Source organism: Ovis aries, chromosome 10 (assembly GCF_016772045.2).
Source record: "Ovis aries strain OAR_USU_Benz2616 breed Rambouillet chromosome 10, ARS-UI_Ramb_v3.0, whole genome shotgun sequence".
Lineage (NCBI taxonomy): Eukaryota > Metazoa > Chordata > Mammalia > Artiodactyla > Bovidae > Ovis > Ovis aries.
In genome coordinates this window covers 18,503,969-18,523,267 of record NC_056063.1, presented here as the reverse complement: position 1 = coordinate 18,523,267, position 19,299 = coordinate 18,503,969, and the positions used below count along the sequence as shown (strand labels likewise).

Here is a 19,299-nt window from a genome sequence, read left to right as displayed (position 1 = left end):
TCGAGTCTTTCCCATTCTGTTGTTTTCCTCTATTTCTTTGCACTGATCGCTGAGGAAGGCTTTCTTATCTCTCCTTGCTATTCTTTCGAACTCTGCATTCAAATAGATATATTTCCTTTTCTCCTTGCTTTATGTCTCTTCTTTTCACAGCTATTTGTAAGGCCTCCTCAGACAGCCATTTTGCTTCCCCCTATACCTTCCAGCCCCAGGCTAAAGGCTTCCTACCCAGGCCCACAACACCCTTACTCCATTTCTTAACCCAGAGCACCCTTACTCCATTTCTTAACGCAGCTGTCTGCTCTAAAAGGTCAGTGACTCAGTGGAAGAGAATCTGCCTGCAAATCAGGAGACACAGAAGCTGTGGGTTCCACCCCTGGGTCGGGAAGATCCCTTGAAGAAGGAAATGGCAATCCATCCAGTATTTTTGTCTGGAAAATCTAATGGACAGAGGAGCCTAGTGGGCTACAGTCCATGGGGTCTCAAAAGTCCATGGGGTCTCAAAAAGTCAGGCACAACTGAGTGTGCACAGGTTTTATAGTTGTATTTTTTTGTGAGGAGTCATATGGTATGGTCTCCCTCCATATTACCAGAGGTACAGATTCCTTACAAAAGATTTTTCATCGGAGGAATTAGAATCATGAAAGTTGTTCTGCATTTATAAAAAATTTCTCTGGTGGCTGCGAGAGAAACAGTGTTAAGGTAGCCACACATGTGTGTAGATCAAGAGGAAAAATCCACAGAAGTCCACAAAAAAGACCATTTAGAGAATAAACTACCTGGTCTATTTCGGTTTACAAAGATTTTACTGAAAAAATCTAACACAGTCTGAATATACTGAAAGTAAACTATCCAAATCTCACCTCGTCATCTACTGGCATGATAAACTGCTTAACAGATTTAAGAGGCCTAAACGTCTGTAAGTCATTTGGCCCAATGCTTAGGCATGGTTCATTTTAAACCACCCCTAATCTTCCAGATTTCCAGAGGACAAGATTTCACTATGTTTTTCAATAGATTATTTAGCATTTTATATTCATATATTGCCTGTTAATCTCTCTGGGATGAAAAAAAAAAAAGAAGTGTGCTTATGCCTTCTTAATGTAATTCTGTTCTTGATTTAGTATTTCTCAAGACTGTGCAGTAAAGGTACTCAATCCTTTTCCCATGTAACCATTAAAAATAAAATTATGTTCTTTCTTTCATTAAATTACCAATGAGTAAAGTAAGTAGTATCTCACTTGATGTTTCCCTGTGAGTATGTTCTCATAAATATCCTCAGTTCAGTGACAGATTCTGACTGTAATACAGAAACAAAAAACCAAACAGGTTTGCTCTGATTCTTGATCTGGATTTTGGTATCACAGGTATGCTGAATTGCTCTGATTCTTGATCTATATGTTAGCAATGTGGGTACATTCTATTTGTAAAAAATCCTTTTTAGTACAACTTGTGAAATATGCTTTTCTGTATATATGTTATACTTCAATAAAGAAAAAAATCCTACAGTCTGTGAAAGCTCAAACTTATCTATGGTATGCCCACTCTCTGAAGTGTTAATTATTCTCACAGGAAAGACTCACATATTATGTTGTGTGGCATGACTTATGTTCACAGTTACCCACCACCACTCTGTTCTGTTTATGATTAAAACAGCAGTATGTATTAATTTTTTAAAAATTCAAACACTAAAAGTAGTCTATAATCTCATCCCCTAGAAATACCAAAGTTAGAATTTAAATTCAGAGGCTTATGAAGTCCACACTACTCTATTATTAAAAAACTGTACCCTTGATCAGACTTTGTGCATGTTACTTTTCCTCCAAAAATTCTCAAAAATAAAGGAATATTGTTTAGAATCCTAGAATACCAGTAACTGAACTCAACAGGCTTGAACATAAGCAATTTTCAATAGTAAATTTCTACTACTTCCTCTATAATTTTCAGAGTTCATATCTTTTCTATATCCTCACAATATCTACCTCAATGCAAGGCATATAGCAGATGTGCATTGACAGAAATAAAGTTCTCTAAAAGAAATAAGAATAGTCACTTTCAGATGATACAGTAATGCCTTGATCTCAGTTTCTAGGAAAAGCAGGCATGGCACCCTCTGAAAAGCACTCTGTTTATTCCGTTTATTGATCTATGTATTTATTTTTGCTACTTTCACTGAACCCCCAGATTCTGAGAGTTCTCTCCTAACTACTCCTTTTTTTTTTTTACAAAGCAGAAGCTTTTGTATAAAAGACTTACCCAATTCAATCATAGCAATACAATGTCTATCAACTTCCCCTACTTCTCTCCTTTTCTATCCTCTCTGTCTATACAGCAATACAAGAAAAGCACAAAGAAACAAGTTATCTCTTAGCCATTACATTTTTAAAATATAAAAAAATTTAAAACTACGTTTACATGAAGATTAAGATTCTAATATAACTAAAGCCTTCATTTTTTCACTGTCATTTCTATATGCTGATAGAAATGAAAAGATGTAAGCTTAGCACGCAACAGTTTCAAAAGAAACCAACTGTATATCAATCTGCAAAACTGATGATTAACAAAGTATTGCCCAACTATGAAGATTTAAAGAGCATAACAGAAGTACTTCATATAAATGGTTTATTATTACTACATAGGAAATATAACCTTTCTTTAAATAAAGCTTTATCAATAGCTTATATGCTATAAATAGACTACCTAGAATATTCTTTTTGCCCATACAGTGCTATAAGCAATAACTACACCTGTGTAGATTTTAGATTATGTTTAACAAAGGGACAAAAAAAAAATCAAATTAAATTGAAATAAAAATTTGTACTTTTAAATCATCTCAATAGCCTGTCAATTTTTTTTAATTATTCTGTTGAAATTTAAGACAAGACATTTACATTTTCAAACATGACACTCCTACTTTAAATAAAGTTCCCAACTACTTTAAAGAATTCTGCGTTGTTTTGAAGTGCCAAGCTTTAAGAAAAGCAATTCATAATAAATTCCTATATGAGATAGTCTGGAGAGCTCAAAGACACCATTCTATTGATAATATTTCACTTGATTCTTGGGCTCTACTTGGAAATCATTAAATCGCATATTTGCTCGAGGTAAATTTTAACAAATACATCTCACTAACAGATAACTGTTATCCATATGCATATGAACATCTTTAACTATTTCAGCTAGTTACTTACTGAGAGCCATGCAAGGGACTCCATGATCCGATGTTCACATCGTTCTAAATGTTTAATCATTTCTCTGGTCAGGTTGGCTTCTGCTTTGATGAAACTTTCAATCACTTTGTAAAAATCAAAAGCTTTTAAGTTAAATACATTCAGAATCCATGGGAAGGATAGATCTGTCCCAGTATCCAGGCTCTGAGACATACTTCCTAAAAATGAAAGAAAAACATAACTTAGGAATGAAACAGAAAGTCTTGAATTACATTATTTTTCAGTTCAAAGGTTTTATTAAACAAAAAATTAAAACACACTAGAAAGGCTAAACAAAAAAAATTTATTTAAAAAGGAATTTTTTATTCTGGAGTCCACAGACTCCTAGGAAATAGGCTTCCCAAGTCTGAGGGCATACGATGTATGTCTCTTTTAGACAGAAGGCTCATAGCTTATATCAAATTTTCAAAGATTTAAATTTTCTAAACTTGTATCAGGGACAGGCTTAACATCCAACCAGTAATGCACTGGCATATCCATTTAACTGTCTCATTAATCACTGATAAAGAGGGGAAGTGATTGTTTAGATTTTGATAATTTGGTTAGAAAAATCTGTTTCAATTGTGCATTTCTTGGTTATATTAGTTATGTAATATATTTGTATTCTTAGACAAATTTTTTTCTTTTGTTTTTTACAAACAAAACTTTTTTGACAGTCGCAAGGTTATTTGCAAAGTAATAATACATGTTGAAAATTGTATTTTAAAAAACCACTATTGGTGCCTCTGTTCCATTTATCTGGCAGATTTCAGTTCCAACCTTTGGTCTCATAACCACTGAATATATATATGTGGCAGTGCTTCCTTATCAGTGGAAGCTGCTCAATAGTACTTCTCAGGGATTTTACAATCTCCTAAGTCTTTAAAAGGGTAATAGGTACATTTCCTGGATTCAGTATAGACCAAAATAGAGACCTTGTGAAAGTATTCCCAAGATGATTTGAAATAATCCAAGTTCACAAGCCGTTCTAAGATGACCAATTACATTCTTTCGTATATAATGATTTAAATATGCATTTCTTCTCCTTAACTTCTCCAACTCCTATCCTCCTAAAAAAACCCACACAACACCTCAGATAAGTTTTTTAAAACTTTAAATTGAACTAGAATGTTTATTTACTAAAATTTAACTTACTGCTATAGGTAGCCATTACAACCTCAAGAGCGCATGCCAACAAAGACATATGAAAGATGTTGTCATTCAGGAGTTTGCTAAAGGAAAAAAAGAATGATTTTTGTAACATTTACTTTTATAAAAAAAAAAAAAAAGAAATTGTTTTACTAAAACAAAAATTTACCTAAAATTTTGAATGGATAATCGTTCTTCTTCCTAAAACAGATTTAAAAAATTAACTGAAGCCTTCTTTGCATTAGCAATTAATTTTTTTTTCTATTATATTCTTTTAAACTTACTGATTTAAGCATGGACTCCATTACTCGGTAATACAATCGGACTCCAAGTTTGTATCGCTACAAAGAAATTAAAAAAAATCAGATCCCACTATTTTAGAAAACATAACAATTACTAATTTTTAAAAAGTTTTGCCCTGAGACACATCTCTGACCCTTCTTAGAAATATGGCTACCAAGACAGCACAAAAGCTAGCTTGTCTAAAACCGAGGAAACTGAAAGTGCTGGTCACTCAGTTGAGTCCGACTCTCTGTGACCCCATATAAAATGACGGTTTTCACATTCCTGATAAATTTTCAAGAGGAGGGGTCCAGTATATGGTTTTCCTACATTCCTACTTCAGTCTACACCGTAACAGATATATATGTACTAAGAATGTATTATATGTTAGTGTTAGTTGCTCAGTCATGTCCAACTCTCTACGACCCCATGGACTATAGCCCACCAGGCTCCTCTGTCCATGGGATTCTACAGGCAAGAATACTGTAGTGGGTAGCCATTCCCTTCTCGAGGGGATCTTCCCAACCCAGGGACTGAACCTGGGTCCACTGTATTGCACACTGATTCTTTACCATCTGAGCCAGTGGGGAACCTAGTACTGTTCTAACTATTTTACACATGAATGAAACACTTCTGTGACCTAGTACATGTAGTTAAGATAGCTCTCCAGGATTAAGAGAATAGTACCTTTCCATAAAGCTGGCAAAGGTAAAAATCAGATCTAAAGGGTCTTATCAGCAAAAAGTTTTAATCAAATAACTAGTTTCCGTTAGTTTAAAAAACAGTCCAATTTTAAATAAACACAAATATACATCATAATCCTTCATTCCAAATTATGACCAAAAGAACTTTTAAATATAATTGTTTAAAATACAGCTGGTATCAAAATATAACCTCATTACACTAAAGTAAATGTGTATAGTAGATTACAGTTTTCAAATATATTTTATATATTACCTCAGTAATGCCACAAAGTAAAGCAAATATAGAAACCTGACAGCTCATATATGAAAGAGCCAGATATAAAACCAGGGCTCAGATCCAGAGCCCATTCTCTTGCCAAATATTAGTTTTAGATTTTCTGAAATAATAACAGCAATAGTAAAAGTAACATCATTCAATAATACCACTAATAAATGGCATGTATAATATTCCATTCATTTAAGTATGTGCATACATAATATTTCATATGTGTAAAAGTTAAAGAATATACACCAAAAACTTAATATCAACAAGATTTTGATTTTTTTTTCACTTGTACTTTCTAAAATTTACATAAGTTTTCTAAAATTTTCTACATGTTTCTTTTTGGTTTCTGTAATAGAGTAAGGAGAGCTAGCCCATAAAGCTTTTTCCAAGTAGCATCATACACAGCCGACTAGGATATGGTATATGGTAGCTGTCAAAATTTTATACTATTAGATAGCATTTACACAACTTGGACAGATGCTGCATTTGAAATTATTTACTATACAGTGGTACTCATCAAAATGAGTTCAAATTACCTGTGATCCAATTTCCATACATCCTTGTCCCACAGCTTTAGCAAATTTCTCTTTAAAGATGTCCCCAATATCCTTCACTCTTTTCAGGATACTTTCCTTTGGATTCACTGTACAATTCTTTAAGAAGGAAAAATAGAAATTAAGATAGAGGATACTGTCTAACCAGATAATTAACACTTTCTGTTCTATAATAGCATGACTTATTAATTTCAATTGTTTATACTTTGAAAACACTTCACAATAAATAAGTAAATACAACTACTGAAAATATGAGAAATATAAAGCATTCCATTCTGGGATGATAGGGACCAGAAACTACTAGACTACAACTAAAAAACCCCTATTATCTAAATTTTCTGCTGGCAATTTAGGAAAGATTTGTTAGCCCTTCCCTTAGCCATCAAAAAACAGCCTCATAGATTTTACAACTGATACCAAAGAAAAAGAGTTATTCATAAAAGATACAAATGAAAGTACTGCATGCTCAAGGAAATTAACAGTTAAAATATTCATACTACTCAAAGCAATCTACAGATTCAAAAAATTCCTGTCAAAATTTTAACGTATTTAACAGAGTAGAGCAGCTGTATGTAGAACCACAGAAGACCCCAAACAGCCAAAGCAATCTTGAGAAAGAAGAACAAAGCTGGAGGCATCAAACTATACTGCAAAGCAATAATCAAAACAGTTTGCTTTGGTATAAAAACATAGATCAATGGAAGAGAACCAAGAGCTCCAAAATAAACCCATGCATATGATCAATTAATTACCACAAAAGAGTCAATAATACAAAATATTAAGTAAGGAATAGGACAATTTCTTTAATAACTGTGCTGCTAAAACTGGATAACCAGTTTCAAAAAACTGAAATTATACCACTATCTTACTCTACACACAAAAATTAACACAAAATGGATTAAAGACTTGAACATAAGACCTGAAACCATCAAACTCTTGGAAGAAAACATGGATGGTAAACTCCCTGTCGTTATCTTGGAGATATTTTGGAACTGACTCCCCAAAAAAAAGGTAACAAAAGCAAAATAAACAAGTGGAACTATTTCAAAGCAAAAAGCTCTGTAAAGGAAAGGAAACTATCAACAAAAAGAAAAGGCCACCTACAGGATAAGAGAAGATATTTGCAAATGATATATCTGATAAACAGTTAATAGCCAAACATAAAAAGAACTGATACAACTCAATACCAAACAAACAAAACAAAAAACTAGCTGATTAAAAAAGAGGCAGAGAACTGAATATACATCTTTCCAAAGAAGATCTACAAATGGCCAACAATCACAAGAGAAGACGCTTAACAACTCTAATCATTCCCTGGAGGAGGGCATGGTAACCCATTCCAGTATTTGTGCCTGGAGAATATCATGGACACAGGAGCCTGGAGGGCTACAGTCCATGGGGTCTCAAAGAGAAATGGCTAATCATCAGAGAAATGCAAATCAAAACCATAATGGGATATCGCCTCACACCTGTTTAATGGTTATTACTGAAAAGAGAACAAATAATAAGTGTTGGTGAGGATGTAGAGAATAGGTAACCCTTGTACACTACTGGTGGAAATCTAAATTGGTGCAAGCACTATAGAAAACAATTTGGAGACTCATCAAAAAATTAAAAACAGAAATACCATAAAATCCGGCAACTTCACTTCTGGGTATTTATATGAAGAAAATGAAAACACTAATTTGAAAAAATATTATGTACCCTTGTGTTCACTGCAGCATTATTTACAATAACCAAGAATGAAAGCAACCTAAGTGCCCATCAATAGATGAATAGATAAAGATGTGGTATACAGGTATTCCAAATAGGGAAAGGAATATGTCAAGGCTGTATATTGTCACCCTGCTTATTTAACTTATATGCAGAGTACATCATGAAAAATGCTGGGCTGGATGAAGCACAAGCTGGAATCAAGATTGCCAGGAGATATATCAATAACCTCAGATATGTAGATGACACCATCCTTATGACAGAAAGCAAAGAAAGAGCCTGTTGATGAAAGTGAAAGAGAAGAGTGAAAAAGTTGGCTTAAAGCTCAACATTCAGAAAACAAAGATCATGGCATCCGGTCCCATCACTTCATGGCAAATAGACGGGGAAACAGGAGAAACAGTGACAGACTTTATTTTGGGGGGCTTGAAAATCACTGCAGATGGTGACTGCAGCCATGAAATTAAAAGACGCTTCTTACTTGGAAGAAAAGTTATGACCAAACTAAACAGCATGTTAAAAAGCAGAGACATTACTTTGCCAACAAAGGTCCATCTAGTCAAAAATGTGGTTTTTCCATTAGTCACGCGTGGATGTGAGAGTTGGACTATAAAGAAAGCTGCTGCTGCTGCTGCTAAGTCACTTCAGTCATGTCCGACTCTGTGTGACCCCATAGACGGCAGCCCACCAGGCTCCCCTGTCCCTGGGATTCTCCAGGTAAGAACACTGGACTGGGTTGCCATTTCCTTCTCCAATGCATGAAAGTGAAAAGTTAAAGGGAAGTTGCTCAGTCGTGTCCAACTCTTCGCGACCCCATGGACCGCAGCCTACCAGGCTCCTCTGTCCATGGGATTTTCCAGGCAAGAGTACTGGAGTGAGGTACCATCGCCACCAAAGAACTGACTCTTTTGAACTGTGGTGTTAGAGAAGACTCTTGAGAGTCCCATGGACTGCAAGGAGATCCAACCAGTCCATCCTAAAGGAAATCAGTCCTAAATATTCATTGGAAGGGCTGATGCTGAAGCTGAACTCCAATACTTTGGCCACCTGATGTGAAGAACTGACTCAATGGAAAAGACCCTGATGCTGGGAAAGATTGAAGGGAAGAGAAGGGGGTGACAGAGGATGAGATGGTTGGACGGCATCACTGACTTGATGAACGTGAGTTTGAGTAAGCTCTGGGAGTTGGTGAAGGACAATGAAGGCTGGCATGCTGCAGTCCATGGGGTTGCAAAGTGTCAGACACAACTGAGCAACTGAACTGAACTGGACTGATACAGGTGTATGGGCTTCCCTGGTAGCTCAGCTGGTAAAAGAACCCACCTGTAATACAGGAGACCCTGGTTCGATTCCTGGATGGGGACGATCCCCTGGAGAAGTGATAGGCTACCCAATTCAGTATACTTGGACTTCCCTGGTGGCTCAGATGGTAAAGAATCTGCCTGCTAGAGAATCCCCTTGGATAGAGGAGTCTGGCGGGCTACAGTCCATGGGGTCATAAAGAGTCAGACATGACTGAGCAACTAAGCTTAGCACAGCACATATAAGTATATATATATACAATGGAATATTATTTGGTGGTAGTTTAGTCACTAAGTTGTGTCCAACTCTTGCAACCTCATGGACTGTAGCCTCCCAGGTTCTTCTGTCCATGGGATTCTCCATGCAAGAATACTGGAGTGGGTTGCCATTTCCTTCTCCAGGGGATCTTCCTCACCCAGAAATCAAACCCGGGTCTCCTATATTGCAGGCAGATTCTTTACCGACTCAGCTATGAGGGATGACCCATTCCCTATGAGGGGATATTATTTGGCCATAAAGAAAAAAGAAATCTTGCCATTTGTGACAACAAGTATGGATGTAGAGAATATTATGCTAAATGAAGTAGATCAGACAAAGAAAGCAAATATTATATGATTTCACTTATATATGAAATCTAAAAAACAAAACAAATGAACAAATGTAACAAAACAGAAACAATCATAGACATAGAGAACAAACAGAAGGGAGGGTGTGGGTAAAGAGAGAAACAGGTGAGGAAGACTAAGAGGCACAAACTTCGAGTTACAAAATACATGAGTTATGGGTATGAAATGTACAGTGTGGGGTATACAGCCAACAATTATGTAATATCTTTGTATGGAGACAAAAGGTAACTAGATTTACTGTGGTGATCATTCTGAGATGTACAGAAATACTAAATCACTATACTGTGTACCAGAAACTAACCAAGACTTGCAGGTCAATTATACTTCAAAGACAAACAAACTCATAGAAAAAAGATCACATTTGTAGTTACTAGAGGCAGGGGACGGTGGGAGTGGGAACTGGATGAAGGCAGACAAAAGGTACAAATTTCCAGTTACAAGATAAATAAGCACTAGGGATGTAACACACAAATGATAAATATAATTAAGACTGCTGTATGTTATACATGAAAGTTGTTAAGAGAGTAAATCCAAGAGTTCTCATTACAAGGAAAAGAATTTTCTTCGGTTTCTTTTATTTTGTATCCAAATGAGACGATGGATGTTAACTAAACTTATTGAGGTCATCATTTCATGATGTATGTAAGTCAAATCACTCTGCTATATGTGTAAACTTATACAGAGCAATATGCCAATCATATCTCAATAAAACTGGTAGGGAAAAAATGTCTATAGCTTCTAATATTTTACTTACACAAGTAAGGAAGATGGCACTGATTTTTAAAATGAAGAAACTAAGAAACAAATTCAGAGAAAAACTTAATGATTTTCAAGATATGCCCCCTCTGAGACAGGCAATTTGTAGTGTATGCAAAACTGTGCAGCCAAACTGCTGCACTCCATTTAATGTTAAACTTTAAACTAAGTTCTGGAAAATATCTCTGAGGCAGAATTTTCTGCTCAATAGAAATAGTTTAAAATAAAAAAGAGGTCCTACATACTTTAAATGCTGGGGGAAATAGCAAAAACAATATTTAAGGAAACAGATTATCATTCTTTTTACTTATATCATTATCCCTTCTAAAAGTTCTAAGTAACTGAGTACCTATGTTTGAGAACTACTCTTGTGCTACAAATTACCCAGAAATAAAAACAACTTTATGCAAACTGGACAAAGAAAATCAGTTCTGAGCCAACACAGTTATGAATATGATGACAGAAAAATACTTTGTTAATCCCTGGGGGGGAATATAAGCAAGAAGACAACAAAGACAACGACAAAACCACAGGCAGTTTATGATATGAAATAGAATGTTAACCAAATTAAAGCACACAGTTACTGGATAAGCCGAACTTTAATAAGTCTTCAAGCCTCATCCCGCTTCCACAGAGGAGCCTTTCAGTCAGTCCCAAGCCTCATCTAATTTTAAAGGAGGAAAAGAATAAGCATGCAATACAGACACTAGGCTTCATTCTCTTTCTCTCTCACTCCCTTTTTTTAAGGGGAGGGAGGATAGCAGGTGCCTTTCAGATATCAAACTCAGGGTCTATCAGGAGTATATACTGTAATGCACACAGGGCCATACAGTAAAAATAAATGAAAATGGACTAAATAAAAAAGACTGCAGAGATATGACAAATATTAAATCCTATCTAATGTCACATTCAAAGGAAGTATCTTAACAGCAGCCAGAGGGAAAAGACAGATTAACTGTAAAGAAACAACATCTGAATTGACAGAAAACGTCTTACTAGCAACAATGAGAGTCAGGAAGTAGTAAAGTAATACCTTCAAACTACTAAGGGAAAGTAAAGGTCAACCTAAAATAGAAGATCCAGGTAAACCGCCTCACCAAAAATAAGAATAAAGTTATTTTAAGATAAGAAATAAAACACAAAGCTTGTAAACTCATATCAAACTAACTCTCACTAAAGGAATTATTAAAAGATGTATAGGGGCATGGAAACTCAAGAGGGGGGCGATATAGTCATGACTGACTCACATTGTTGTTCGGCAGAAATCAACACAAAATTGTAAAGCAATTATCCTCCAATTAAAAAAAAAGATGCATCTGAAGAAAGAAGAAAATAAAAATGGAAGAGAGGTCTAAGCTGCAAGAAAGAATGGTGAGCAAGACAAACAGTACCCAGGAGAAAATCTGAAAATAACACTGTCCAAATAAAATAATATTACTACTAATATCTAATTTGGAATTAAAAAGAAAAGCAAGAAATAAGATAATAGACAACTTATTGGGAAATGGGTGTTTAAAAAAACAGTATTTTAACTTCTAATTTCAAATTTGTTTGCCAAGATATCATAATAAAGTGTTTCACATATGGCTTACATTAAAATAGGAAATCAGATTTTCCGATGGTTGATCACTCGCTGAATTTAAGATCATCATTAATTGTTGGATAGTATTCATAACAGTCCTAGAAAAAAATATGAAGAAATGTTAAGAAATGAAGTAACAAAAAGAACAAATGACTTGTATCTATGTCATAAGTTACACTTATCTTCAATCTCACTGTCTCTTGTTAATCTTTAAGAAGTTCTCTGAAATAAGACTTTACAAATCCCTTAGTATACTCTTGCTTATAAGGAATTAATGTTTTAGTTAGATCTTTAAGAATTGATATGTTCACTATATGTTTATAATTTAAAAACAGATATGCTTATTTACTAATAAAACTATATATCAATAAAACAATTGATAAAAGTAATGACATTGTTTTAAGGACAAAAGGGCATCAAAATGGTAATATATTAAGCAAACGTTACAATTAAATATCAAAACTAGTCAAATAAAGACTAAGATATTTAATAACTCAAGTAAAGAACCAAGTGACTCTCTTTTACAGAGATCTTCAAGATGAAGGCATACCTGATTCTAGAAGTCATCATTACTAAAATGTGAATGTAGGTTAATCTCTTATAATTTTGTGTGTATTGGGGGTACATGGTAAATATTAATAATCCAATTTTGGAGTAGAAGTACATTGCTACTCCGTATGCACTGTTTAAAGATGCAAAAAGCTGGTGAATGTTTACGGCCAAAAGGTTCCTTAAACGTTATTTAATAATCCATGTTTGGTTCTCAGTCAAGCCTCTCGAAACTGACAGCTACAATTCCTCGACTTCTGAAAATAACGCTTCTATGACATGTTGTACTAATTCCTTAAGCCACAATGACTAAAGTCATAAGTGACCAACTGCTAAAACCAAAAGATCTTTCTTATTCGGTCTGATACTTGGTTTTCTTGAGACATCTCCCACTCTAAAACACTTGCTCTTTTCTGAAACTCCCTCCCTCCCTGGCTTCTTTGGCTCCACTCTCCGGCCTCCCCAATCACACCTCTCATTCTTTTTAATCTAACTTCTATCTAGTCCTTAAATTCCAGCACTCTCAGTGTTCAGTCCTTAGTCATCCATCCTTGCTATTATAACCCTCACTTCAGAAAACCTCATCGGTTTTTCCGGTTTTAACTCTCCCTGCTGATTCCCAAATCTATTATGTAAGATCCTTATATCCTACTACTTATTACATTATCTTCTTCACGTCCCATAAATTCCTTAAGAATAATATTCTAAATCTGAATTCATCAACTGTTTATCAAATCTCTTCTTGTTCTTTCATTCCTACTACCTATCTTTTGGTTTAGATCTTCAGCATCTCTCAAGTGAATTGCTGCAATGCAGGATTTTGACAGGGATTTTGACTCACTATGTCTGTGGCAGCAGGATCAAGGCATATGTACTTTGGGGGAAAAAAAAAACTCCTCAGGTTATCTAATTTGCACCCGTGGTTAAGAACCAGATTGACAGGTCTCTCTATTTCTCACCACACCCTCCTCAGTCCCTCTCTTCACAGGTGACTATCATGTAAATTTTCAAAAACCAAGTCTGATTTTATCCTACCCCGGCTTAACCCATGTATAGCAACAGACTATATCCTGCACAAGCTGAAGTCCAAACTTCTGAGTATGGAATAATAATAAGGCCCTTCATGACCTAGTACCCACCCTCCTCCTCTGCCATTTCATCTTCCCATTTAGTCCGTCAGTACAAAGTTGCTTACAGTTCCTCTGACACATTGGGCTGTTTCATATGTCCATTCCTCTGCACATGCTGTTGGGCTTCCGTGACACAAACTTACACGTTTCAAAATTCAGTTCAAACATCACTTCATAAAGTCCCTTCTGTGCCAAGCCTAAGTCTATTACTGCATTCAAACAAGAATGCATTTTTATACGTGTATGTAGTCATTTGAAAAAATTAATGATTGGTAACTCTGTATCAAGTATTATCTTAGGTCCTAATTATTTAATTTAACGGGGAACAAAAAAGTCATGGTACACTGCAGTATAAACTTAAAGGTTATTATGGGTATTGACAGAAACAAGTAAATACACAGATGAATTCATAACTAAATTGTGATACACACTATGAAGGGAAGAACGGGATGCTGTGAAAAATAATAATTTCAGAGAGAAAGACATCTGCATTATATATTTGTATATACATGTAACAGGTATATATTGAGTGCTCTTTGTGTGCCAGATGTACTACTAATTGCCAATGATATTATTATTAAACATAGGTCTGTCTGCCCTTAAGGAGTATAACCTAGAATGAGAATGTGTTCCATTTTAGTAAATAAAAAAGAAAAGTGTTATCATTTGCTCTGTATATATCCCAGAAGGACTAGAACCATTTTTAATGTCTTTTCCTCACAAATGATTAAACCTGAAGCACTATAAAGCACTGATTAAACAATTATAACGAAAATCAAAAGTAAGAAAAGTCATACCTAACTGGAGTCTGTGGAAGAATCATATTCACCTCTTCATCAGGGTTACTTTTCCGTGGTGTTCTTTGCATTTCAAAACTAAATAGTGGTAAGCAAAGTAATTCAGACTGAAAATTTACAACTTGGCCTTTATGAGTCAAACAAGCAGTATAATACCTTCTGTTGCCTCACGACATCATACAAAATGGTTAAGTAAGTAACAGAAGTTAAAGGAAATAGATGATCCAAAAGCTGCTTACACAAATAAAATTTCTTTTTTTCATCATCTTTTTAAAGTTAGGTTTCTTTCCACTAGGTTTACAGACAAACAGGTGTACAATCATTAAGAATTTTTCTGAAAGTGAAAGTTAGATGCTTGTTTTCTCTAGAATGTTAGATGTTGATGATATTACTAGCCAAGTTGTTCAGTATTAAAAAACATCAGCGCTCAAGTTTTTTAATCATTATGCCTTCCAAAATTTACTTTGGCTTAAATAAAATTAGAAACACTTTACCTGTGTTTAATTTTCCAAATTATATATACATATATGTATTTTAGCTAATATTAAACGATTTCATGCTTAACGACATAAAATTAACCATATAATCATTCAAGATTTTTGTACAAGCATATCTCATTTTACTGCACTTTGCTTTACTGTGATTCGCAGAATTGGTTTTTTAAAACATTGAAGGCTGTAATCCTGCATTGTCAGATGACAGTTACCATTTTTAGCAATACGGTATTCTTAAATTAAGGTATGTACATCATTTTTTGGATATAAATCTATTGCACATTTAACAGACTATAGTACAATGTAAGTGTAACTCTTCCATGCACTGGGAAACTAAAAATATTTGTGTGACTTGCTTTATTATGGTATTTGCTTTATTGCAATGATGTAGAATGGAACCCATAATATCTCACAGGTTTGTCTGCAGTTATCTTAACCATTCCTATTTTAGGATTCTATACAACAATTCAAGAGAATATACTTTGGTATTATTAAGTTTTTAGAAAATGAACCAGCATATCAACAAATAATAATATATCATGTGTAATACCTGTCTGTAGGATCAGCCTGAAGAGTTTTATCATGATCCAGAAATAATCTTGCATCTAGATCTTTGTTTTTAAGGTAAATTTCTTCATATTGTTTAGAGAGATTTTCCACCTTAAAAAACAAAAAATATTGATGATTATCCTTTTCATGCCATTGTATCTCAGTATACATATTTAAACAATTTTTGTACCTAGAATATCACCTGGTTCTACATTACATAGACTTCACATGCAATATAAACAAAGGCATATATCTAAAAGTGAAGTATTTTAGTGCAAAACTAGCACACTTTTTTCAATTCTAATTTTAAATCTTGTTTTATGGATATATCCCATACTTTATCCAGACAAGAATCACCAACACTACAAAACAATCCTGAGATGGAAATGTAGATAAAAATAGATATATAACCACTTAATTGCCAAGATCCTCCATTCTATACATCTTTCACTTTTAATCTTCTACTCCACTTACCAATATAAAATAATTTTTCAAACACTAACAAATCTTACCTATCTTTTCTAAATCCTTTGGTTTACTCATGCTTTCTTTAGTAATATATCTTGGGCATATAATCTCAATTAATTAGCCTAATTAACATACTTGCACAATTTATTTCCAATCTCAGACACTTTTCCAAATGCTAGAATCAATAATTCTTTTATCAGTCCTGGGTTCATAATTTTCCAATCATAATATAAAAACTAATGCCTCGTAGAAAATTATTTAACATGCCTTCTCCTGTGACTTTCTGAGAGTGCTAAAACTGCATTCTAAAAGGAGTAGTAGGAAGAAATTCATTTAAATGTAAACTTTGTGCTTGCCCGCATAAGTTTTTTAGGCAATGCAGGCATTCCTATTTGTTTAATCAATGTTCCTGCCCTGTCTCAGTGAGGCACTCAATATCAACAGGTTATTGACTAGTAGCCGTTAGTGCTACATAATGTAAAGTTTATCTTGAATTTTCTAACCTTGTAATCCTTTCAAAGGGAAAAAAATTACAAATGCCTAAGATTCTTTAGAGTTGTCAATACCGTATTTTTTGATATGTAAGTTGGTAACAGGACGCAGTAATACACCATCCGGCCCCTTCTGGCTTCCTTAGTGCCATGTCTTACCAGTCCCTGCTCTGTATCCCAACTTTAAGGAGTTAGTTGGAGTTCACTGAACAGACGATACTATCACCTATCACTGCGCCCTTGAATCTATAATTTCCAACTCCTGGAAATGCTACTTCTCATAAATCTTACTCCACTCAGAAATCATATCATCTCCAAAGAATTTTGTGCAAAATCTACCTGGCCCGATTTGAATTAGGTACCCCTCCTCTGAGACGTCACCACACCCTGTGTACACATCTATTAAACTCTTGTAGACTCCTATTAGTAATGTTCTACGTATGTCTCTCTCTTCCACTAGCATCATAAGGACAATGACTGTGAGTTAAATCTCTACAATGACGACATGTAGCACGATGCCTGGCACATGTTAAGCACTCACTGAGTAACTGATGAATAAATAAGTTAGTTAATTCAAGGACTAGCTACCAACTCAGGTCACAGAATCAGCAATCTAGCTCTCTGATTTCATGTCTTTTGGTCTTGGTGACTGATGCTCAGTCAGTTCAGTTCAGTCACTCAGTCGTGTCCGACTCTTTGGACCCCATGAATCGCAGCACGCCAGGCCTCCCAGTCCATCACCAACTCCCAGAGTTCACTCAAACTCATGTCCATCCAGTCAGTGATGCCATCCAGCCATCTACATCCTCTGTTGTCCCCTTCTCCTCCTGCCCCCAATCCCTCCCAGCATCAGAGTCTTTTCCAATGAGTCAACTCTTTGCATGACATGGCCAAAGTATTGGAGTTTCAGCTTTGGCATCATTCCTTCCAAAGAAATCCCAGGGCTGATCTCCTTCAGAATGGACTGGTTGGATCTCCTTGCAGTCCAAGGGACTCTCAAGAGTCTTCTCCAACACCACAGTTCAAAAGCATCAATTCTTCGGCACTCAGCCTTCTTCACAGTCCAACTCTCACATCCATACATGACTACTGGAAAAACCACAGCCTTGACTAGATAGACCTCTGTTGGCAAAGTAATGTCTCTGCTTTTTAATATGCTACCTAGGTTAATCATAACTTTTCTTCCAAGGAGTAAGCTTCTTTTAATTTCATGGCTGTAGTCACCATCTACAGTGATTTTGGAGCCCAAAAATATAAAGTCTGACACTGTTTCCACTGTTTCCCCATCTATTTCCCATGAAGTGATGGGACCAGATGCCATGATCTTAGTTTTCTAAATGTTGAGCTTTAAGCCAACTTTTTCACTCTCCTCTTTCACTTTTATCAAGAGGCTTTTTAGTTCCTCTTCACTCTCTGCCATAAGGGTGGTGTTATCTGCATATCTGAGGTTACTGATATTTCTCCTGGTAATCTGGACTTCCCTGCTGGCTCAGACGGTAAAGCGTCTGTCTACAATGTGGGAGACTAGGTTCGATCCCTGGGTCAGGATGATCCCCTGGAGAAGGAAATGGCAATCCACTCCAGTACTATTGCCTGGAAAATCCCATGGACAGAGGAGCCTGTTAGGCTACAGTCCATGGGGTCGCAAAGAGTCGGACATGACTGAGTGAATTCACTTCACTTCACTTCAATCTTGACTCCAGCTTGTGCTTCTTCCAGCCCAGCGTTTCTCATGATGCACTCAGCAAATCTGGAAAACTCAGCAGTGGCCATGGACTGGAAAAGGTCAGTTTTCATTCCAATCCCAAAGAAAGGCAATGCCAAAGAATGCTCAAACTACCGCACAACTGCACTCATCTCACATGCTAGTAAAGTAATGCTCAAAATTCTCCAAGCCAGGCTTCAGCAATACATGAACTATGAACTTCCTGATGTTTAAGCTGGTTTTCGAAAAGGCAGAGGAAGCAGAGATTAAACTGCCAACATCCGCTGGATCATCGAAAAAGCAAGAGAGTTCCAGAAAACATCTATTTCTGCTTTATTGACTATTCCAAAGCCTTTGACTGTGTGGATCACAAGAAACTGTGGAAAATTCTGAAAGAGATGGGAATACCAGACCACCTGACCTGCCTCTTGAGAAACCTATCTGCAGGTGACTGATGCTAGGTGTGTCTAAAACACTGCTTCACCATTGAGAACTTGCTCTTCATCATTTAGGCATCCTTTTCCCCACAAGTTACCACAAAAAGTTCTCAGCTGTTCTGTTCTCACTGAACAGCAAGACATTTGAGGCAAAATGTGAAAAGAAATAGATGGATGGCATATCACTAAGTTACAACATGTCTACAATATAATCACAGTCATTTCAACCAAAGCTGTTTCCAATTAAGTACCCGAAAGAGGAAATTCCCTGGCAGTCCAGTAGTTAAGACTTGGTACTTTCACCACTGGAGCCCAGATCTGATCCCTAGCTGGGGAACTAAGATCCTGCAAGCTGCAGGGTACAGCCAAGAAAAAAAAATACTCAAAAGGATGTTTCAAAATTCAGTAATGCCGATAATGTTGATGGCATTAATCAAGGCTTCTATGCTTAAAGAAGCATAATAAAGAAAATCAGAACAAATTAGATTGCAGAAATTTAAATATTTAAGGCATTTAGAAGTTCAAAAGCCTGCATTTTGA

The 19,299-nt window shown here is 35.6% G+C and overlaps 1 protein-coding gene across 4 annotated transcripts in view; it reads right to left on the bottom strand.

The window, feature by feature from the left end:
• The window catches only part of RB1 (RB transcriptional corepressor 1), a 119,716-nt gene that overhangs the window by 55,798 nt on the left and 44,619 nt on the right, over positions 1-19,299 (bottom strand). For all 4 annotated transcript variants that reach the window (XM_027973562.3, XM_060394331.1, XM_060394328.1 and 1 more), the window contains 8 exons: positions 15,660-15,769; positions 14,616-14,693; positions 12,150-12,237; positions 6,143-6,259; positions 4,640-4,696; positions 4,525-4,556; positions 4,362-4,438; positions 3,189-3,385 (listed from right to left, as the gene is read on the bottom strand). In XM_027973562.3, coding sequence (XP_027829363.1) covers positions 3,189-3,385; positions 4,362-4,438; positions 4,525-4,556; positions 4,640-4,696; positions 6,143-6,259; positions 12,150-12,237; positions 14,616-14,693; positions 15,660-15,769 — 756 coding nt within the window. The remainder of the gene's footprint in view (positions 1-3,188; positions 3,386-4,361; positions 4,439-4,524; positions 4,557-4,639; positions 4,697-6,142; positions 6,260-12,149; positions 12,238-14,615; positions 14,694-15,659; positions 15,770-19,299) is intronic.